Source organism: Rousettus aegyptiacus, unplaced genomic scaffold (genome assembly GCF_014176215.1).
Source record: "Rousettus aegyptiacus isolate mRouAeg1 unplaced genomic scaffold, mRouAeg1.p scaffold_m13_p_7, whole genome shotgun sequence".
Taxonomy (NCBI): Eukaryota; Metazoa; Chordata; class Mammalia; order Chiroptera; family Pteropodidae; genus Rousettus; species Rousettus aegyptiacus.
Window position 1 is genome coordinate 44,563,433 of NW_023416310.1, and position 23,696 is coordinate 44,587,128.

The 23,696-nt window shown below is 42.2% G+C and overlaps 1 protein-coding gene across 2 annotated transcripts in view; it reads left to right on the top strand.

Moving 5' to 3' along the window:
* ANTXR1 (ANTXR cell adhesion molecule 1) overlaps positions 1-23,696 on the top strand; it is a 201,201-nt gene that overhangs the window by 110,042 nt on the left and 67,463 nt on the right. For both annotated transcript variants that reach the window (XM_016128442.2, XM_036225087.1), the window contains exon 13: positions 12,345-12,440. In XM_016128442.2, coding sequence (XP_015983928.2) covers positions 12,345-12,440 — 96 coding nt within the window. The remainder of the gene's footprint in view (positions 1-12,344; positions 12,441-23,696) is intronic.

The window sequence follows — 23,696 nt, forward strand, 5'->3', positions numbered from 1 at the left end:
TCTTTCTTTCTTTCTTTCTTTCTTTCTTTCTTTCTTTCTTTCTTTCTTTCTTTCTTTCTTTCTTCTTTCTTTCTTTCTTTCTTTCTTTCTTTCTTTCTTTCTTTTTTCTTTCTTCTTTTTTCTTTTTTCTTTCTTTTTTTTTTTTTGATTAAAAAGCACTCACATAAGTGACAACTAAAATATTTCTGGGTTTCTTTTACACACAATCTAGCATTAAGAAAACTTCATTTGCAGGCCAAGGAAGTATGAAAGATGAAGCTAAGATCATTTTATTTTCCCTGCATGGCTGGAATTCATGGTCTTAGCAAAGGTATCTGTAAGTCCCAAAGTTCTTGAGATTGTATATAATAGGTGCAAACTCGGCCCAAACGAGTATCTAACAAATGCTTCATGATAAGAGTCCAACCTGGCAGCCTCAGTCGACTGACCTGCTGGCCTTAAAATTTGTGAATGCCCTGATCCCTCACAGATAAAAATGTTTGCTGATGAACATTTGTAGTTCTCATTTCCTCACTCCAAGTAGAGTTATGCCTCTTCCTACTTCTGCATCTTCGATCACATTTCGCCTTCCTTCTGGAATGCTCTCTCTTATTCTCTCCACCTACCCAAGTTTTACTGTGGCCACGAGGCCTGCCAAGTGCGCCTGGGCATGCCCGAGGGCTCCTCAGTGGCCTTAGCAAGCCTCCTGCACTTTCTCTGCTCTGAGCTCAAGCGCTGTGGTTCATAGCATCATTTAGAGTTTGAACTGCACAGAACCTATGCTGCTTCTAAACGAGCCCATGAGTCAGTCCTGACTTTCTAACTAGAGTGTGATTTCATCTTCCAGGATTGGAGGCTGACTTTGTTCACCTTTCCATGTTTCCTACTGCTAAGCATGTGTTGGAAACTCAATGTAAAATGATTTGTTGGTTCCTGATACCGTATTATGCAGTTTAGAGACATTGTTTTGAGGAATTGATTACGTAGTAATCACTGGTAGCATCTATCTCTATGAGGTATCACCCAAATCATAGCTATGGCTTCTGGCTTTCTCATTTCATAATCTAAAGCAACAGCCAACAGTATTCAAAAGGTATGCTTACTTAACTGATAGTAGATAATACTAATGCTGACTAATGTATGAAGGCTAATCAATAAGACTAATTAAGCATATACATTAAATAAATAACTATATTATAGGCAAGTAAACAAGTTCTTGTATCTAATGAAACAAAAAAAAATGAAAATGAGAAATTAGGCTTTCCCTTTCAGCATCATAGTATTTGAATAATTCCCTTTCAGTGTCATAAGCAACTTTCTTTATAATCTTATTTCAACGGGAACTAAGAAATTCTGAGCACTAATGAGCTATATCTTATCTGCATTATTCTCTAAAAACTGGTTTTGATTAATAAGCTCTATGCATTTTATGGAGAGTAAGGAAAGTGTTAAATGAATGCACGATTAACTATTGTTCTCACCATTATGAGTGACATGAAATGTCTCTACTAGGTCAGGGTGACAAGAGGACCAGATGATGCTGGAAAACCTTGATATAGAAGACCTCAGATCTTTCCTTTGTAGGAGTATGGCATCGATCTTCCCCCTTAATCACATACTCATGATGGCTTATCTAAATTCTTCTTGCATTATTCATATAAGGCATAAACTATTAAGATTAATAGCAAACTAGGCTTTATATCCAAATGATTGCTACTCTTTCAAAATATTTTCTTAGAAGGTCATACTCTTTCTCAAACAACACTGTCACTATGCCAACTATTTCCTGAACTCTTGCTCTGAAATTACAATTACTTTAAAGGCACAGTATTTGAATATCTTCAGTAAGGCAATAGGAGAAGGTCCTCATCACTTGACTTCAAAACCACCCCAAAAGTTGTAGGAACCTGTTCTGATGAAAGGTGGGTTATCAATCTAGGAACCTGCTTGGTGGAAACAAACCATGACTAAAAAAGTATAAGATTTTCCTTTTTGCAGCCCATAGATTAATTTCAATTCCAAGGAAGGTGTTTCAGAATGCTTCGAGCAATGGCTACACCATGGGATCCTCCAGCATCTAAAGCCACTAGTTTGGAATTAGATTCAGTTGGATGTGGGAGTTTTGCTGTGTGTACTATATGGACAGTCTCATTACTTTATAGCTCTGTTTTCTTTTTAAAGAGTTCCATAGGGCTTAGGTCATTCTCACCTAATATTTTTTTCTACACTGCCTACTTTGTAGATTTAAAAAAAATCCAACTTCTTCAGTGTGTATCAATTTTATTCCCATTTCTCACCCGATTACTTCTCAGGTAGCATGAATGAATCATCATATTTGCCTATGTTTTGCCCTCATTACTGTTGGATAAACTTTAATGAAGGCTATTAAATTTACCATTGGAAAACCCACTTGGGTTTCCCTTTCCTTGACACTAGGATGGCAATCTGAGAGCCCGTGGTTTCCCAAATATGTAAACTGGGACCACCCACCAACACCACAGCTCCAGTCAGAGTTAGCATGATGTTCACAGAAATCAGATTCATTTACCTGGGCCAGGCCTGGGCACATCACCAGGAGCATGGCCTGAGCAGGGAAGCAAGTGGAAAATGGAAAAGGAAGTCACATTTATTGAAGATGGCCATGTGCCATGATCTCTACCCATACCTAATATCATGTTAGTATCAAATCAATCCTAGAAGTAGAAGTGACTCAATTTCATATACGTAGAGAAAAAGGAGGTTAAGAGCGGTTGGGTAACTTATCCAAAGTCTATATATTAATAAGTGGAAAAATTAAGATTTAGATCATCCTTTCCCGATTCCAAAGCCCAAGCCCTTGGCAGTGAGAATGGTGGCAGTTTCCAGGGATGGGGCCATGTAGGGGGAGGCAAGCAGTCGTGGCAACACTGGCTCCAGTGACATTTCTGCCACCCACCAGCTGTAGAAGGTGTTAGCCTGCTAAAGCCTCGTTCCCCTCAATCTAATAGTTTGGTGACTATTTAGTCTTCCTATCTTTGAAACACTGCACTAAGGCTCAAAGTTACAAAAATAAGTAAAGTCAGACATAGTCCTCTAGGGGTTTACAGTTCAATGAGATAGCCTAGCAGATAATTATATAATTTCTATACAGTAGATACTAAGATAGAGACCATGTACAATGGAAGCACGAACTCAGCGTTGAGTGGTAGTATTTACTTGTATGTGTTCCCTGCCCAACTACAAGGTCTATGATTGCAGAGACCATGTCCATCTTTAATGCCAGTGTTTGTAGAGGGCCCAGCAGATAGTAGGTGTTCAAAAAATATGTAAGGTATGAATGAATCATTTGGTGTCTGAGCTAAAACCTGAAAGAGGAGAAACAGTCACCCAAGCAAAGAAAGGAAGAAAGGGTGTTTCAGGGAGAAGAAAATGAGGACAGTGAAGTGTGTACGGGGGACTATACGCAATTTCGTCAAAGCACAAAGTGTAACTGAGGAGGTAGTCAGATTGGAGGTTGGAGAAATAAGAGAGAGCTGGTTATGAAGGGCCTTGTCTGGGCTAATGACTCTTGTTCCTAGGGGTTCATAAATGGATTCTGGGGATTTGATGGACCCCTGAAACTGTAACCAAAGTTTGCGAGCTTGTGTGTAAATGTGAATGTGTACTTTTCTGCAGAAAAGTACATTAATCAAATTCTCAAAGGTGAAAAACTTCTACAGACAATGAAGAGCTGTTAAAAAGTTCACGTACAGTCAGAGCTATCATAATAACATTTTAGAGAGATGACTCTAGATGCAGTTACAGAAGATGGAATTCAAGGTAGTAAGAATGGTAATGGAGAAAACAGTGAAGAGATAAATGCAACTGTTCAGGAAAGAAGTAATAGGATTCTAAACCTAATCAGTGGTACTGGAGATGGAGTAGATATGGGTACATTCATGAGGTACTTAGGAATTCAAAGGAGTGTATGTACTGATAGAGAGTGACATCAGGGAGGAGAGTGAGAAAGAAAACTGACATTGACTTTTAGGTTTCCAACTTAGGTTGATAAGTCTGACCATTGATTGATGAGGAGAGGAGGACAAGCAGGTTTGAAAGGGAAAACAATGAGCTCAGTTTTAACTCATGAGCTTGAGTTATTGATTGGACCTACCAGAATAACCTTGACTATGACCCTGAAGCATGAGGAGAGATCTAGGCTAGAGATCAAGATTTGAGTCATCAGTATCTAAATGACAGTTTAATCTATGAAAGGAAATGGAAAATATTAGAAATAAAAACCACAATGGACCAAGAGTGCATGCATGAGTTGTACAACATCGTAAACGCCACTGAATTGTATACTTAAAATTGGTTAAAATGGCAAATTTCGTGTGTATGTATATTTTTACCATAGTTTTTTAAAGTAAGGAGGAAAAAAGTACATATACTTCAAGCAAACTAAAAAGTATATACTTTTCTTAAAAAAAAGATGGATCCATGGTTCATGCCACATTTAGGGGACTGCATATGAGGAGCCCATGAGGAAGGTGGGTGAGAAATAATCAGGGATAGGATGAAGGAGACTCAGGAGAGTATTGTCACAGAAGCCAGGGGAATAGAATTCCACTAAAATGCAGGGTGGGGTGGGTGGAGAAGTTAGATAATCGCTACAGCTACTTCCAGAAATAACAGTCAGAATATATGAGCTCTGGGCGAGAGAGAATTTTAGTCTCTGGACTTGTCCATCCAGAACTCCTCAGCAGCAATAAAATGATTTAAATTTCATCTTTCAAAATAAAACTTGCCCATGCTCTGCCAGTTTTGTCTGGGCAGGAAACAGAACTCAGACCAGCTGCAGAGGATGGTTCTAAATTCCACTTCAGAGCACTGGAATGCCTCCCAAGTGCCAGCCTCTGCCCCAGGAGGGGAGAAAACAGCCTGCAGCAGAGGGAGGCATGGCAGAGTCCTCCAGCCTTTCATCGAGGAGCTGACACTCCCATCTGCCTGGACAAGTCAACGCGTTCCTCGACCCTTTTCCTTCTTTGGTACTTAGACTGAGCAAGTTTCTAGGAAATTACAAGTTACAGACCAGAGCTACCTCTAGCTAGAGGGTCTCTTTCCCTTGAAGAACTTTCCAACGGTGTTTTAGAGACAACCGCATCAATACCAGAGAGAGAGGGACAGGCGCAGAGGTGAAGGAGGATAGAGGAACCACTGGGGAACCTCGAGCCGTAGCATTACTGGCCTTGCAGTGTCCCAGGGTGCCCCGTGGCATCATCAGTTACCAACTGGATCCAGGATGCCAGCTTTTAAGCTCTATTGGATCATCAACTATTTTCTTGTCATATTTTTGGCAGAGTCTGGCTAATATCTCTTCAATGTGGTAGAATAAACCTACTGATTCATTCCCTTATGTTAAATGTTTAAAAGGCATTCTAACCATGTGAAAGAATCTGAGTATCTTCAGTAAGTCAGTGCTAATTGATCAGAAGATGCCAAACCGAGTATAGAACTATGGCAAACCCACCGCCCATCACCGAGGGCTCTCGTAACACATTTGCTAATAATCTATGTCTACTCTTTTGTCAAAGGGTAATTGTTACAGTTACCCAGACCCATCCTGGGGTAAGTTAAAATAAGAGATATTGAGGGATCATTGTTTTGGGGGGCAATAAAACATGTGACAAATAGAAATGAAACCAAAAAAAATGATAGACGAAAGCTTCAGTATCGCCTTTATTATTGTGGGCTGGAGACTGCGGCTGAGTGTGGCAGCAAGTGGACTGGAGCTGAAGCCCAGAATTAAATAGATTTAGCAGCCTTGTCACAGGCATGGGGCCTGTCTGGGGAAAACTTACAACTACAGAGTTACGAGGAAACTGACGAAGCTTAAGCTTCAGGGATCCCCGTTTGAAAGGGTCCCCGCATGCTCAGTTGACTCTGGTCTTATTTACTGAACCAGTAAAGGGGAAGAGAAAGTCCTGGGGTGGATGCACAGGTGCCCTCAACATGGAAGGACACACAGGAGTGGGGAGGGACGCGCTCCCTCCTTAGCTGAGACCGCCATTCAGGCTGAACCGAACCACAGACCCCCACCCAGTGTTGGCTCCAAAAAGGCCCCATGCCTGGGCATCAAGCAGAATCCCAGTCCAAACCCAACTTTGAGATGGAGGATTTCACAAAGGTTCTTGAAGCCGGGCTTCCCCCGGTCTCCCACTAATTCCTCCCCATTTTATCCTCTTCCCTTGACCCTGGCAACTCACAAACGTAACCAAAACAGCAGCAATGCTTGGTGCTCTGTCGTCCAGAGACCTGCCCCTCTCCTATCCCACCGCAGGCGGACCCAGACAGGAGCCCTCCCTTCCACACCATGCATCAGAAATCCAAAATTACCTAGAAACCGAGCAAGTAGGAGATACTCCCATTATTCAAGTTTCCAAATCCATACCCTTGAGCACAATGCCTCCCTCCGTGTCTTAAAAGAGGTGCCCTCACTTGGTGAGCTAGGAATAAAAGAAATGAAAGAAAAAGCCCTGATGCAGAGATTTGGCCTTTCAAGCCAGGCAGCCTTCAGGGCAGGTCATCCCAATAGCAAAAGGTCCACTTGGAGGAAGGAGCAGGACTGGGTGAGACCTGCCCTCATGTTGACTACTCCGTGTCTGCATGCTCAGCTGCAGGCCTCTGTGACAGCGTGTCATGCTGCAGCCTTTGACAGGTGGGAAAGGCATAAAACTATTCATTGAAGAAAATGCATGAGCCCCCCCAAATGGAAGATGCTTGCTTTACCACCTGCTTCCTTTCAGCTCTAGTCACACACACCCTGGAGCACCCCGATATCCTGCCGACATTTTTTTTTTTTAATTAAAGGGCCATGTTGATTTTTTAAACTTTGTTTTCTCTTTTATAAATAAAATAAGAAATTAACTTGTGTTGATATTTAGGTTGTTGAAAAATAATGATGGTAGGAATCAACCTTGGCTATTTATCTGCTGCTTTCTTTTCATCTGAAATCTCTTTCTAAAGTTTGCAGTGAATTGCATGCAGGGCCTGCCCAGCCCTGCAGTTGTCAGACTGAGAGTTTTGTTGGGCCAGTCAGCTTCTGCTCTCAGTTTGTGTCATATAATCAGGTCTGTGCATGTCCTTGCTTCAGGCTCCTCCACCTCAGTGAGGACTCTCAGAGAGCTTGGAGTAGAGCTGTGCTTCCAGGCCTGGGGGCAGGCTCGTCCTGAACTTGTGAGCTCTCAGAAGCCACTTCTCCCCTTCCAGCTTGCCTCCTGAAATGGCCTGAACAGGCACAATTCCATAAGAGAGGTCAGTGACCTCAGTGGTTTCACTCAGACTTGTGGTAGTGACCATGGAAGTCTAGGGGTGTCTCTCCAGTCCTGGCCAGCCTTTTCCCTGGTGAAGGGAGGCAGCAGAAGCCTAGCCATTCACAGGTTCTGAGGCAGGCCCAGAGCAGTGGTGAGCCCATAACCTTCCTGGGCTCCAATCCAAGAAGCTTTTAGGAGCAGGTGGCAGTTAGCACAGGGTGTGCCAAAGACAGTGAGCTGGGACGTGAGAGGGCCAGTCAAAGGCCAGAGTCCAAGAGCAGGAAAACAGAGCCCAGAGCAGAGGCAGGTTCTGGGGCATCAGGCTATGCCGTGTGGGCTCTGGAACTCTGAACATGCTTCCCGGCCACTGGAGCCTACTACTCAGCACCTAGGGGGCTTCTTTATCCTGGGACTTGCTGAAGATGCTGAACAGTTTAGAATACTTGAACTAATTTTATGAATGAAGCAAATACCATTCACTAAATAGTGCAGATGTGTGTGTATTTCTACACTGCAAACTGACATATATTCAACGGGTATCAGAGCCATCCTTACAGTTGTCAGTTCCTCTTCACAAGGTTATTGGTTCAAGCTCCAGGCCAAGCTCATGTTTAAGGGGAAAGGAGGCTCTGTTGCGGTCCCTGTTTCTTCCCAACTTCACTCTGAGGACACTTTCTCCTGTGTGACACGTGATCCACGCTGGACCACGTGGGGGAAGTTTCTTCCATCACGATGCAGAGACAGCAGTTACAAACACAGTTTTAATCTCTCATGCAGCTGCTTAAAGTTTAGTCTTTAAATTATAGATATTTTTTAAGTGAATTTTTATAAATCTGACAACATAGTGTAACAGTTAAGTGAGAGGGAAGCAAGGTTCTAAAGTCAAACAATAAAGTTTTACAACATTAAAATTGTGGGCATGTAAATATGTCCATAAGTGGTTCATGGAGGTTCTTGGGTACATTTACATACCTTTGCTGAGTCTCCATTTTCCTTACCTACAAAAAAGGGGAAAATAGTCCCTATAAAAGAGACATTAAAATTAGGCTCATTTAATTAAATGAGATGATGTGTTTGTAGCACTTTGCATGGTGGCAGGTATGTAAATAGCGCACAATAATGAACAGCTATTATAAGTAAAATCAATTCTGATCACACCGTGAAAATGCAAAAGTTTCAGAAAGAATGACCCCAAAAATGTCATTCTAAATGAACTGGGCAGATTAGCAGGAGCCCTTCGCCTGGGCCTTTACCCCCAAGCTTTCCCTCTTCAGGCCTGCACTCTACAGCATCCATAGCATTTGCTTCCCAAAAAACAAATCTGATCACAGTGCCCCCGGGCTAAATCTGCCATGGTCCCCTTTGCCTCAGGATAAGAGCCAGTCTCCGGGCTTGGCTTGCATGGCCTGTCGCAGTGGGGACTCCACCTCCCTTTCACCCCCATGCCATGCACTTTGCCTTTCTGTGCCAGAATGCCAACTTCTCGGCCCTGCAGGAGGGCCTGTGTCACCTCCTCTATGAAGTACTAGTTCACAGGCACTCAGTTCTTAGCACTTGCTAAGAGCAATAATTTGCTGGTTAAACTTGTGAGCTGTGGAACCAAACTGCCCAGGTTTAAATTCTAGTTTTTCTCTGTGACCTTGGGCAAGTTTCTTCACTGGTCCTTGCCTCAGTAATTTATTTATAAGAGGGGAAGAATAGTATTATTGAATTCATAAGGTCATTAATGAGAATTAAATGAGCTAATATGGAGAGTATGTTAGTATATAGAATAGTCCTTGGTATATAGTAAGTGCTCAATAAATATTAGCTGTACTAATACCAATTATTATCATCATAATCATTATTTCTGTTTTATAAGATCGGAAGTTCTTTAAGCATCGAAACTATTTCATTTACTGCCTGGCACCTAAGAAGTGCGAGGTACACACCTGTTGAACAACATACAGCCCCCTGCCTGTGGTTAACTGCTTATACAGCTCCCTCAGCAGATCGTGAGCACTTTGGTTCTGTCTAACCAATGTAGTATCCCAGAGATCTGCTCCATGGGCACAGAACAGACCCTCGATGAATGTTTGCTGACTGAATGCATGAACGAACCTCAGAGGCTGAGTGTACATGTTATCTCCTAGTAAAACATAAGCTTCAGGTTTAAGTTTATCAAAACTCCATGCCCTTTGTCTGGTGATAACTCTGTTGCACTGCTTAAATAACAGTTCCTGAAAGATCATGAAAACCAAGCAGTGCGATTGGGGCTCTGTGTGGGGCTGTGTCTAGAGCAAGAGAAAGTTCTACCAGGAGCTCCTACCCCTGGGCATATCCCCTCCCCCAGCGTCCCTCACTGCACCTGCTCCTTCCTGAGTCCCATGCTGTCCTCCTCTGCTTCAGCCAGGGAGAACTGTGCCTCATAAGGGCACAGTTCCAAGCCTAACTGGAGAAAGGCCAGAGGTGCTTTGTCCTAATCCAGGAAGTCTTCTCTCAGCACAGAAGCCTCCTCTCGCTGCTTTTGAGCCAGTCCTTCACCCTTCTCACTTCACAGGAAACCTTCTCTTTCTTCCAGAAGGGAATTTAAATATTTCCCCACACTCCTTAAGCCTTTCTGCTTCAGTTCCTCTACCTAAAGTGAAATATAAAATCAGGAGGGGGAGAGTGTACATCATGTGAATAAATGTAGTCTGTAGTCTTCACTTAATTATAACTCAATATAAAAGACTGCTGCTTTATAAGCCTCTCAGTAACCAAAGCCATTTATTATTCCAAGTGCAAACAGATTTATGACCTGAAATACCCACCATGTTTTCTGTCGTGGGGAAATAGAGGGAGGGTGAGCTACAGCTCAATGTTTGACATGATAGCTTTCATCCCAATTGCCCAGCCACGTCTGCTTACATCTTATAGCTCATTTTATCCTCACGTCAGTGCAGTGAGGCAGGTGAGGTTTAGTATCTCCATTTTATGGGCATGGAATGCAGAGACCGAGAGCCAAAGAGGGTTGTCCTTAACTAACAATAAGTTTAGAAAACACGCGTGATTTCTTTGTGTCATCACTGAGAGCATCGCTCTGTGCTGCAGCTCATATATAAATGTTGTGGATCCAGAAGCATCCTCTCTACCACGCCCATGTCCATCCGCTGGCCCCTGTGCTTTCCCCCCACCCACTGCCCAGCCCTGCACTTGCGCCTCTGTAAGGCTACAGCTCCCTCGGGGACAGTCTGGCATTCCCAAGCCTTGGCTTGGGAGGCGGGTTGTTAGTTCCTTGGCTTTTTGGTCAGAGACATTCCAGGGAGTAATAGCTGCCTTTAAACAGCTTCCAGTAGCCCCTGCTGAGCACTGGGATGGGAGTGAGTCATGTCCCAGCTCTGCCATTAACCTGCTGTGTTACCCTGCACAGGCCACCCAACCTCCCTTCTCTGTAAATGGCGGCAGAGGGGCAGCTTTTAGAGTCTGATCGTTCTGTGAACTGTCTCCCAATTGCAGATTCTTAAAGTACAACTTCAGTAGTTTATTTCTTCATTATGCTATGTTAAAAAAAAAAAAAAGGAAAAAGAAAATAGAGATTAAAAAAGAAGAAAATTACCAGAAACTCACTACCAGCAAATCCACTATTAATATTTTAGTAAATATCCCTCATTCTTTCACTCTTGACATACACACACACACACACACACACACACACACACACACACACGTTATATCAGGGATGTTTTCTCATGTCATTTGAATATTATTTGAAAGTATAATGTCTACATAATATTGATTACATGGTATTTCTATAATGTATTATTTGGTTATTCTCTAACTGTTAAACATTTGAGTTTTCCTTCTATTATTTTTTTATTATTAATTATTATTATTATCATCATCATCCGTGCAAACATACCTGATTATTTCCTTGGACTAAAAGTGGAACTTCCAGCTTTATTCAGAAGAAGAACCTATAGCAATTAACACGTAGGACAGTTTGCCCCTCACCACTTCCCCTCCTGGAAGTCGTACCCCTTTCCAACCCTGGCCGCCCGGAGGGAAGGCCAGTGAAAGGGGCTTAAATCTGCTTCGCGAACCAGCAGCCCAGAACACCGACGCCAAGTAGGATCTCTGTCGGCTAGAAGTTCACAACCATCTCAGGCCACAGCAACCGTGCCTATCTTCAGGACTAGCCTAGGCACGTTCTGAAGTGAGTGTAATTCATCTTGGGTGCCTGCCTCACCGACCGGCCGCCACATAACCACGTGACGTGACGGCTGCGTCGACTCGGCCGCCGTGCCCCTCCCGCCCAGGTTCAGCAGCAGCCGCTCCAGCCTTCACTCTCTGGGATTCATCTGCCCTTTATTGCTTCTTTTTTTTTTTTTTTTCAAATTAATTAATTAATTTTTTTATGGTGACATTGGTTAATGAAATCCGATAAGTTTCAGCTGTACATTTTAACAGTAAGGCATAGATACATTTACACTGTGTGTTCACCTCTCATAGTTAGATTTCTTTCTGTCACCTCATATTTGACCCCTTTTACCCCATCTACTTCTCCCTTCCTCCCTCCCCCCTATTCTATGATAACCACTAGTTTATTGTCCATGTCCATGAGTCTCTGTTTGTGGCTCTGGACTTTCCATCCACAGACTCATGAATTGGTTACATGCACCTATGTGAACAAGTTCTGGGCAGCAGGCCGAATCCTGTGCAGAGCTGTCCTGGGTCCAGCCCAGTTGGTGGCAGATCCAAGATGCGGAAGGCTGTTGCTGGGCAGAGGGCAGTGATCCGCCACCTCAATGCCCATTTACATGGGCAGCCGCCTTCACTGCCTCTTGCAGGGTTGCTTCTTTAAAATGTTGCTCAAAGAGAAGATCCAGGCCTCACTGAAAAAAAGAAAACATCTATTTCTCATGAGAACTGACTACATAGAGTGAGTTGCCCAGAATGATGGGCAGAGTTTCAGCTATTTGCTTGGCAAACTGTGCTCTTCTCTGGGCCTTAGATCTGTGTATCGGTTATGGGAGGGGGAGACCACAGGAGTTGCCTTGCCCCACCCTGGGCTCACGTGCTGGTTGCACACATGGCCTGCCCCATGGCTGACCACCCTCTCTCTTGGCCCCACAGTCCGATGGCACCATCCTGGCAATCGCCCTGCTGATCCTATTCCTGCTCCTGGCCCTGGCTCTCCTCTGGTGGTTCTGGCCCCTCTGCTGCACTGTGGTAAGTGTCCCAAACCACTTCCCCTCCTCATCTCAGGCCTCGGGCCACTCAGAGCAGAAGGTGACACAAAGTGAATGGGTCCATGAGTAGAATAGGGTGACAGAAAACCATGTAAAGTCTGAGGACAAATCTTGCATTGTTTATATAATTTATACAAAACTGGCAAAAACCAACATAGTCCAGTGGACCCACAAGCCATTAGGCATCCATATGGCTTAGGGAAGTGAGGTGGCCAATGGGAACACATCTTAGGTAGAACAGCTGAGGTGGATGCTCTTGCGCTAGTGCTTAGGAAGGATCCACGGAATACTGTAAATGATGAGTGTTATTTGACATTTAATAAATATTTACCCACGTGTAGGTATGGTGTGTGTATGCCCACATACACTCACACTTGTTGAGCTGTCCTAGCTGATCCTCTTCCAAAACCACCTGGTCTTGGCAGCTAATCATAATCAGCCCATCTGAGAGACCGACTCAGTCCTCTTTATTTTTAACAATTAAGAGTGGCACACATCTTCACTTCCTTACTTTTATCTAGCATTTACAGAACACAGATGCTGTGTGCCTAACACTGGTCTAAGCACTTCTGCTACAAGATCAGTAAAAGCCGGCCTCCTCTCTTTCCTCGTCATCTAGAGCCAACACATAGCTCTAACCAGTGTCTCCATGAATAGCTTAGGGCTTGGAATAAGCCACCATCACCTGCCATGCCCGAACGATAAGTGCCTCTTTATCAGTTTTTATTCCCTGGCCCCTAGACTAGGAAAAGCTCAAACAAAGTAATAACCAAGCGAAGGAAAACACATGAACTCTCGCGTGTCTAGTTCTAGCAAGTGCCCTGCCTTTATACAGTGTCAGAGCATGCGCTACGAAGCCCAGGTGAGTTGGAAGTGAGTGCTGCTCTGCTGCTATGGCATCTTCCATTTCCTTGTATCTTAGTTCTTCCAGGAAGGGTCTTACAGGGGAAAAGAAACTTTAAAATCCTGGACATGACACACGTACACCCATGCCCATCTGGCCACCTCCCACTTCTGCAGCCTCACCTTTTCCCTTCTCATCCCTATGCATGGACTCTCTTGGCACCCTGTGCCTGCTTCCTTCATCACACCGACCATGCTGTTATAATTGCTCGTTTGTCAGTCTTCCCCTGTAGGCACAAGCTGTTGGAAGCCAGGGCTGTAGTTCCCCAGAGCGTAACTGTGCCTGGCTCAAAACTGTTGCTCAATAAATCTCAAAGTTTGTTGAGCAGCTAAATGGATGGAGTGCCATCTCCAGGCACACTCTCTTCTTTGAGGATCCTTGAACATACCATGTATTTATTTACCTCCAACTCTTTGTATCCTGAAATAGTTGCTGAAATAGTTTCATCTTCTTTGTCTACTCTGTCAACAATTCCTTTTTTCTAAGTTCGGCTCACTGATCTCTCCATCTTTGTAGCTTCCCACACACTTTTTCCCACGTGGGGAGAATTTGCTGCAACATCAGTTGGTTTCCATAGTACTTTTTTCACACATCTATTAGAAAATTTTCTCAAGATGACAAGTATTTATTTATTCATAAGTATCTCACTATACTATGAACTCCTCCAGAGGAAGGAGAAACCAGTCTCAGAAACTAATCCCAAATAGGAGTAGAAGGCCTAGTACCTAATTTATATGTTTTCAAGCTACACTAAAAAACTAAATCATCTTGGGGGACAGAGAATGAATACAGAAAGAACCCACAAACCAACGAACTGTATTACTTGGTAGTTTTATGGGTGTTTGTATTATTATGTTTTATAACTTACTTATGTTACATATAATGTTTTATGTGTATTAAATATTACATAACATAACAAAATACATTTATATTAGTTTCTTAAATAAAATTGTAGAAGTGTGCCCATTTTATTGGGAAGTTAATGGTATACAAGAACCCTGAGTAAAACGATCTTGCTATATTTCACATGAAAAGTTCCAGAAATTGGTTGCATAACAATGTGAACATAGTACTTAAAAATGATTACGATGTTAAATTTTATGTTATGTGTTTTTTACCACAACTAAAAAGAAAAAGAAAAATCAGACTATAAAGTCGTAATTCTCTGTAATCCAACTAATTTAACCACACTATTCAGGTCAAGTCAAATCATCATATTTTTGTTCAAATAATGGCAAATATTTTTATTCAGTTCATGTAAATGTATTTGGAATTTCTCTCTATATAAACAGAAGTCTGTTCTCTGTTGTTTTGTTTGTAATGGACTTGTAGGTCTCTTATGCACAGTTAGTTTTTAAAGAATTTATGTAAAGGATCATGTTTAACTCACATTATTGAATTTCAAGAATAATTCAACAAATAAGCCCCTTAGACATCTCCAAAGGCAAATTGCAAAGGACAACAATTAATCTAGAACTTAATATGCCTTAAATTGAAATAAAATAAAGTCTTCAAATAATGTTTTTCACACCTTAAAGCATAACATTTACTTTGCAGGGCCAGACAACAAAGCCTAACATCACCAAAGGGACTTACTGACAGTTTAATAGAAACCTGACTAGTACAAGCAGTTCCTTAGCTAGGCTTCTAGGGCCTAGACCCACTGTGCATTCAGGAGCCCTTTCCAGCCTCCGCCCATTCCCATCTGGACACTCCTCACTCTGCAGCTGACGACATTATTTTTCACGAACACATAGCGCTCTGCCATGGCCTGCCCTCACCTCTGGCACTCTGCAGCACTCGCCCCACACGGCCCGTCTGTTTCACCTTCACCTTGCCCTCGTGGCTTCCCTCATCCCTGTGGCATTGGCCTTGAAGCTTCCTGGTAGTCCACCCCCCACATCCTTGTGCCCGTTGGGTGGACTGCAAAGGAGTGAGCTGTCATTAAAGGCAACTGGGTTCCCATAGAGATCTTATAGCAGATAAAGATAAATCCATTCATCTTAATTTCCTCACTTTAAAAATTAGAAAATTGGAGTCGTATGGCCTCGAAGGGTGCTCCCTTATCGTCTTGCCTTCTGTATGTGAGTTTATTCCTCCACTTCAAGATTCCCTGGCCTCTGGTTCTCAAACTTGGTTACACATCAGAGACACCTGAGGGTTATATGAAAGAAGTAATTAGGAACACCATTTACAAACTGTCCACAAAACAGTAGTACCTACAAAATGTGAATAGGTACTTCAGAACAAGGGGTATTTAAATAATAAGTTCAAAAGACACCATTCAACTAAATTTTCACTGCAGGACTTCTCAGAGCCTTTAGTGGGATAATTTGCATTGTGAATCCCTAAACTTATTTTGACCCTGGAACCCTTCTTTACCTATCTTTACCATCATCCACTGACATCCTGACACCTGGAGGGACACTAGTATTCTGCCAAAGACTGTTTAGAAAACATAATCCTAGATAGTGCTAAAGTAGCCGATTCTCAGGTTCTGATTTGTGGCCTCTTCCATGCCCTCCTCAAAGGCTGTGTCAGTGCCAACAAGCTTGTACATACTGTGATCGTTATCAACACATCCTGTTTCTTGTGTGCCTCACTTGGATCTCACAGGAACTGCCAGTGGCTGACATCACCTTGCCCTTAACCCAGGCAGACCAGATGCTCTTCCTCCAAGCCTCAGGGAATCTGAATTTATGGATTTTTTAAAATTGTCTCACGTACAGTTTTACAGTGACTCTGACATATCATCTAATAGAGAATGTGCATAGCTATTCTTTGAAATTACCGTGTAAATCACTTAGGCCTTATTGACTCATATTAAAGTTCCTGCCAGGACTCTCACTTTAGTTATTGGTGAATTTAGCCTTTTAAATAGTCCCAGTCTTAAGAAATGAGATGAGAGGTCAAAAATTACTTGAAATTTAAGTTGTAAATGGCAAAAAAAAAATTTTAAACATGAGCTCATTTCTTCGAAACTTTCTCGTACTACATTCTAGATCAACATCTTAACGCTAGCATTTGATAAACTTTACAGTGTAAAATTACTGGATTCAGGCAGTTCTTGGCCAGCATTAATGCACTGTAATCAGCTGTGAGGTTTCTATTATATTTATGCTGTTCGTATAGTAGTATGACTCATTTATCTGCCATCACCTAGCATCTCATATTTTCTGGACGTTTTCCACATCAAGTTACCTATTTTCCCGTGGTTTCTTGACTTTAACTTGAAGGATATTTATTATAAGGTTTGGGAATCAGAATGAAAGCCTAGAATATAACAGTGTGAGAGCAAGCATCCCCTTCTATCTGTGACATTAAAACCCTTGTTACATGGCTTTTCAGATCTCAATTGGCATTTCTTCTATACACAGTTCTGTTCTGACGGCTCCTCTTCACATAGAACCTGTGAGATCAGGGAGGCAGCAGAGGAGTTGGTGTCGAGAGATCAGCCTGGAAGTCTTAGGATGTGCAATGTTTTAAGTCAAAGGCTCCAGATATTTATATTCATTTGAGCTAACCCCTCTGAGCACGCAAGAGGTAATCATTTGTGAAAAATCTGTTACTCTTGGCTGGTGATACAGTGGAATACATAACAAAACAAAATTTTTTAAAAACCCTGGAAAAATATAATAAAAGTTGTTTTAAATGCATAGCCCAGTTCACAAAAAAATAGGGGACATTTCCAGGGCCAAAATAAAGAACGACCTGGAAATATGATGGTTGCCGACCCTAAAACAATGGCAGTCCTAGGAGAGATTTTCGGATCTTAATAACCTAGATATTTTGTTTAATAGCCTTACATAGGCCCACAAAAGTTTGGGGATTGGAATTGAGCCTCCTGCCTAACGCTAGGACCTTGAGTGAAAGGATGAGTTGTGGGGGCAGGGAGGTGTCTGTATGTGTGTCTATATCCCTAAGAATTCAGAACCATAACCTCTCTGGTTTAGAGTTCAAATGTATACTACCTGGGGTTCTGTAAATTAGAAGCTGAGAAGTCACAGTTTGGAAATATTTAGGAATCTGCAGAAAGAAACTTGAATCTTCTCTGCCAGGTTGGTGCCTCAACTCGGTCTTCATAGGATTCCCACAGAAAAATGCAGACTACATATGAGCTCATGAGCTCACAATCTAAAATTACCAAAAACTCCAAAAATATTATTACTCATACTCCTTGAGATTTTACTATACATGGAAAGCACAAAAGACCAGAGAGCAGATAAGAAGTTAGAGCCTGTCAACGGTCTCTCCTTTGCTCTCTCCAAAGTTAACAACAGTTGTTAAGTAGCATACATCGAAAGTTCTCTAAATACCATCATTTCTCATATCACATGAAGGCTGTTCTTAAAAATATTACTGCACATGGCATTTCATCCCTGTGAAAACAACAAGACTAATGGGAGAAAGAGGTGCAGAGTAGAACATTCAAAACTTTACAATCTTATAAAACAATAAACTTTTAAAAATTAAGAACAAGCTCAAAAATTTCATTGCTTTTAGCATCTTAAATCTTAATTACAATAATTCTACTTTACCTTGATTTTTATAAAATAAACATATAAAGTTTCCTGGTGAGTATCAATGTGCTGTAGCACTGTGGCTTTGAGTTACAGAGACAGGATGGAAGGAAGGAAGAACATTCTTAGATCGAAGTGTCACGACGACAGAGGTAGAGGGCTGTGACTCATCGTCTTGTTATTCCTCGGCACCAGCTTAAAATAGAAATTTAGCTTTTGTTGTTTTGCCAAATTCCTTTTTTCATAACAAAAAAAAAAAGCTACTTGTGTGGTTCCAAAGAAGGCCGAATGCCATGAAAGTGCTGTTTTGCTGCTGTCAGCATTATAGCCTTTTCTTCGACTCGTGGCATGTGCTTCTGATCCCCTTTAAAGCAAATGATGGCTCCTGCGAGTTCCATTCTGCTTTCTTTCGGCTCTTCACTGTGGTCTCTGATGAAGTTCAGCATGGATCCCTTTCCTCACCATGCCCCATTTCTCTCACCTCTCTCCACAGGCTTTTCCATGAGCTTCTTAAGGCTTCCCTCCTTCATTCAGTCCCTGCTTACTGATAACCAGGGCACACACTCATGTTAAGGATGCTGTGTTAAATGTTTTCACAAAGAAAAGTATATAGCTCAGGGAACAATATATATTTGCATTGCACAAGGGTAAAAAGAATTGAGAAAGCAGATGAGCTGTGTGGGGTTTTGTGTGTTCCTCCCAGGCTACTGCTGGCAGCTGGGCAGCATCTTCACATCCACCTGATATTACTCAGGGACACCAAATAGAATCACCTCACACTTTAAAATGGTAAATGTCAGATTATGTGAATTTTACCACAACCAAAAACTGAAATATATATTACCTTTTGCTTTACCTTTTGAAGAAAATCGTATTTTGAGCTAAATGTGATGTCATTGTTTAGTGATTTTATTATCCAGTTTACCTACTGCATATAAACAAATTCATATATTACCTGCCTGTATTATAACAAAAAAGGTTGTACATGTCATCTGAATTTTCAAGAAACCTTCATAGAAATTTAGTTTGGAACACAAAGCTGGAGAGTGGATTTTTGAACCACGAGGCAAATAAACTTACTTGGAGTCTGGAGGGTAGGGGATAGAATGGGATATCAATTAAGTACTATAATTAATCTTGAGTCTAACTCATGACTCTAAAGAGATCCCCATGATGCATCCAAGTGTCAGAATGCCCTCTTAGCAGTTGGGTCTGTTAGCATATTAATTACTAAAGAAACATTTATATGGTGGGTAGAGAGACCATACATTTTGTATCACTGAAGTGCTTTTTGAGAAACGAGGAAGTTTAGAATAATCAGAAGTACTTTCTTTATCTTTGCCTTTGTAAGAATGCACACATATTCATTCAAATAGTGCGGAATAACAAGCACTGACTATGTTCCAGGAGCTAAAAGCTGACCAACTATGCCTATATCTTACAGTTCAGTGCGGAAGAAAGAGAAGCAAACACATATCAGTGAGTTAGCTGCCAAAGGTGCAGACAGTGAAGGATAAAATCTGTGTCCCTAACTGCCAGGCCACCATCCTCCTGGGATTGTTTCAGGGCTGGATCTGGGAGTCCAGGCCATGCCAGCTCTGCCCACGGATGAGCACCGACACTCACTGTAGGAAGCAAAGGAGTGTCTGCAAGCAGAGGTAGAGTTTCCTCCGGAGATAGTTCTATGTTTCCCCCCAGATGGGGCACATGGGCAATGAAGATTCCATAGTTTCTGACAATAGAGCAGGGACACCATAATTTTTAGACTGAAACATTTTCAAAGCTGGTGTTTCTAATCAGCCATAAGTAACTCTCAATAGAACACTCATAGGAACATCTGACTTGAGGGAAAACATCCCAACATATGTAACTGAGGTACAGAGAGAAGCTACTCCATCGTTCTCAAAGTGTGACCCATGGACCAGCAGCATAAGCATCATTTGGGAACTTGTTAGAAATGTGAAGACTCTGCTTCAGACCTACTAATGGGAAACTCAGAGATGCAGCCTATGAATCTGGTTTTAAAAGCCCTTCAGGAAATTTTGATAGTCGATAAAGTTTGAAACTACTGAACTCATTGAAATTAGAGGAAAAGCGCCTAAGATTAATAGAGTCATTATCTTAAGCAGTTTTCTTGGACTTTGGGCAACAGAATTGGTCCTGTGTCAAGAAAGTATCTCCTTTGCCACAAGAGAAACACGCCTTTAGTGTTGAGTAGGAGATGCTTCTCATCCAGCTCAGGCAAAAAGAACAGTGAGACACTGAATACAATTTAAGAAGAAAGGGGGCCCAAAAAGAAGTCCTACTTCTCATGCCGTAAGATAAGCACCTGTCCAAAATGAGTTTCTATACAGCTTAGCCTATAGTCGACTACTGTCACAGAGTAAGAGATAGAAAGGATAAGGAGGAGAAATGTGAAGTGGTGGGGATAGAGAGAACAGGGGACCCCGGAGGAACAGCCAGGCCTGGCATCCTCCTGTTCTTCATGCACCACGTCTGGTGAGCCAATGTGGCTAGCATCCAGGAGGAGGAAGAGGTACCTGTGTTAAAAATTGGGTAGATTACAATTTGCATTCCATTGCACAGGACTATAGCAGCAGGGTTAGCAGGAGCAAGCCAAGTGGCAAGGATCACAACATACAAATTAGAAGTAGGACTTGGATACTTCCGGAGAAGAAGAAACAAGTAAAATAAACTTACCAAGTACTTTATTTCATCTTAATATTTTATAAAATTTTAAGAAAGAGCTTCACAGAGACTTACACAGTTGAACTTGACTTATAAAACCAGGGCAAAGTTCCCAAGTGTCGAACAGGACCGGAGCATGTGTGATCTTTCTACCGTATTCATGCCATGCTAACTATATCTCCTCATCTTCCATCGTTACCCTTTTCAACCATTTATACCATTTGTATAAGAGGTGTGCATAAAAACAAGTTTGTTTTGACTCAGTGAGAAATTACCGGTAAGATTTCAATTTGATAAGATTCTACCTGGTCCTTTCTAACTTTTTCTTTTGTCAAACTTGGCCCCATCTCATGTCTACCTAAACAAAGATGGATAAAATCAGTGCTAAAAATCACTGGTAAGTGAGCTAAGGAGGCATATCTCCCAATTCACAGAAGAGACAATTTCAAGAAATTCTCAGGTAGCAAAGAAACACTAATAGAAGTCAGAAGTTCCATATTCCACCTCATTTTTCGTATCCCCTTTTACTTTACCAGTCCAAACATTAATGCAAAATAAACTATAGGACAGCTATCTCAAGGAGGCAAATGGTCACTTTCTGCCCATCCAAAACATCCAACCTAAAAATGGTAGTAAATGGAGAAGTGATGTTGGCCTCTGAAAGAGAATATGAAAAATGTCTCCAGATTTGTCCTTGGTACTGCCATTCAGTTCTACCATTTTGTGCTTATAAGTATGTTTGTTGAGGAATTTTCCTTTTAAACATTGTATTAAAGGTCTCTTAATCCTTATTCATCTTCTATTTGTTATTCTAATAAGGAAGGAGCTGACAAGCCCACCCACACAAAAAAGGAAGCTCCTGGCACTTTCTAAGAAAGGAATGGGCCAAATCAAGCCTAAGCTCAGTAGTATTCAATGGATTCCAGCTTTCATTCTTGTTGGAAATAAAAACTTTCTAGTCTTACTAGTTGGAAGCAAAGAATTATGCAATTAATCTTTTAATTGCAATTAAAAGTGCTAGAAAAAACACTGGGTTACCTGAGACCCCGTAAACAGGATCTTGCCTTCTCTGAGGTAACGGGAGACTTCCTGGGGAAGGAGTATTTATTTACATTGAATAGGTGTTAACTAAGGCATGTGCGGGTGTGCAGACAAGCGTTTAAGCAGAGGACATTACAAGTGAGAAACAGCAGGGTATATGGAAGGAAAAAGAAGGTGACCCAGAGGCAGAAGTGCAGAAAGTGAAGGGGAGAATAGAGAAGAGTGAGATGGAGAGGTGATGGGGCCACATCATGCAGGTCTGTGGGGGACATAGGCAGTTAACATTTTACCTCGTGAGCCATGGACCACTCCGTGCACAGAAAGCTACAGTGGTGTGACAGGCTCAACAGCAATGCAGGCTGCTGCCCACCTGCTCTTCTGGGCAATGTGGGCTCTAGCCCTTCAGGATTGGGAGTAAGGTGGAGAAGGCTGACGTGTCCCTGTGCTTAGATCACTTCTTTGGGTAGCCTGTATGCTGTTCTTGGCAGGAGGGTTTGGCTCACTCGCAGAGAGCCCATCCAGCTTCAAGGCTTGGGATAATTATCTCATGATTTCCACTTAGCCCATCTAGCTCACACTTTGAAATGCTTTCCTGCCATGCTACGGTTTAGCCGCTCCTTGCTTCTAGGTGAAGCCTGGTGATGGGGGCTCTTGGAGCAAGAAGAATACTTCTTCCTCATCCCTGCTGACTATAACCAAACATCCAACCAACGAGAGTAGATTGGAGGTGCCTAACTCCTGATTAAATGGTGGCATTTTTCCATAAGCTCAGGCATCCAATTTGCAGTGTGTCAGCATAGAGTGTAGATTACAAATTAATCTACCTTTGATGAATACTCACTAAGTCGTATATTTTAGCATTGTCTTTTAGGTCTCCTTTGAGACATTGTTGTCTATAAAATTCACTAAATATCCAGTAAGTCACATTATACAGTAACCCACAGATGGGTTCGTCTGAGTAGTGGGCCTCTGGTGCTGTATTTTCTGGCTGATGTCATATGCCTACACATTTGTGATGATACACACTGATGCCCACTCCCTCAAAACCTCTGGCTACTCTCAAGCCTCCTGGCTCCTGTCTGAATTCATTTTACGAAGCTCCATCTGGAAAGGACCATGCTCAGCCATTTAGTATATACAGGGGGTTAAGTGAAACCTTTGTTAAAGATGTAATAAAAGCGAGACACAGAGACTGCAAGAAAGGGAAAGGAGAATAATAATAATAGTACGCACCATCTCTTGAGCACCCACTCTATACCAGATGTTTTACAAATGTTATTGCTTATCATGACTCAATTCCTGCAAGGTTAATGTTATCACTCCCATTTAACGGAAGAGGACAGTGGAGTTCAGGGAAGATCAAGAACTTATCAACTCCTCACAGTCAGAAAAAGGCAGGTCTGGGGTTCACAGCTGAAAACTACACCATGCTTCCATGCAGTGGAGGAGGAAGCTGGTAGCCCAGCTATTCTATACCGAACCTCTGTATACCATGCGCACTGCCCACAGCACTCTTGTCAACATCTGTCTTGTTCCTCAGTATCTAACTCCCTCTCATACCCCTCCCTAACCCTGCCCTAAGAGAAGTGACACATTCTAGATCAGTGTCTCCAGCCCCTCACCCCTCCCTCCATTCCCAAACACTTCCTGTTTTTAGAGCATCACTGCCTCTGGATGATGGAGAATCATCACTGGACAGTAATGGTCCTCCCTAGAGATTTCTTTAAGGAATTCTGAACCACTATTGAGTGGGTGAGCTAAATCATGGCTTCATGCTTTCCAGAGACCTTCAGCAGATTTTTCACAATGGTCAGGAAGTGGAGGCAAATGAAATGGTAGTTTGAAACACCTGCAGGTCCTAGCCTCTGCTTCTTTATTAATTGAATACCGTCTTTTTAGATGACTGGAGCCTATCTCAACATACAGAGATGACGTTACAGATTATGGTAGCATGGATTACAGCAGTAAGGATCAGAGCCCAAGTGAGATACCGGAATAATCATTAAGTCAAATGAGATATGTGCTTAGTAGGGTGGAGCTTGATGCCTAGTGAACAGCCTGCTCTGTAAGCCAGGAGAGCTCT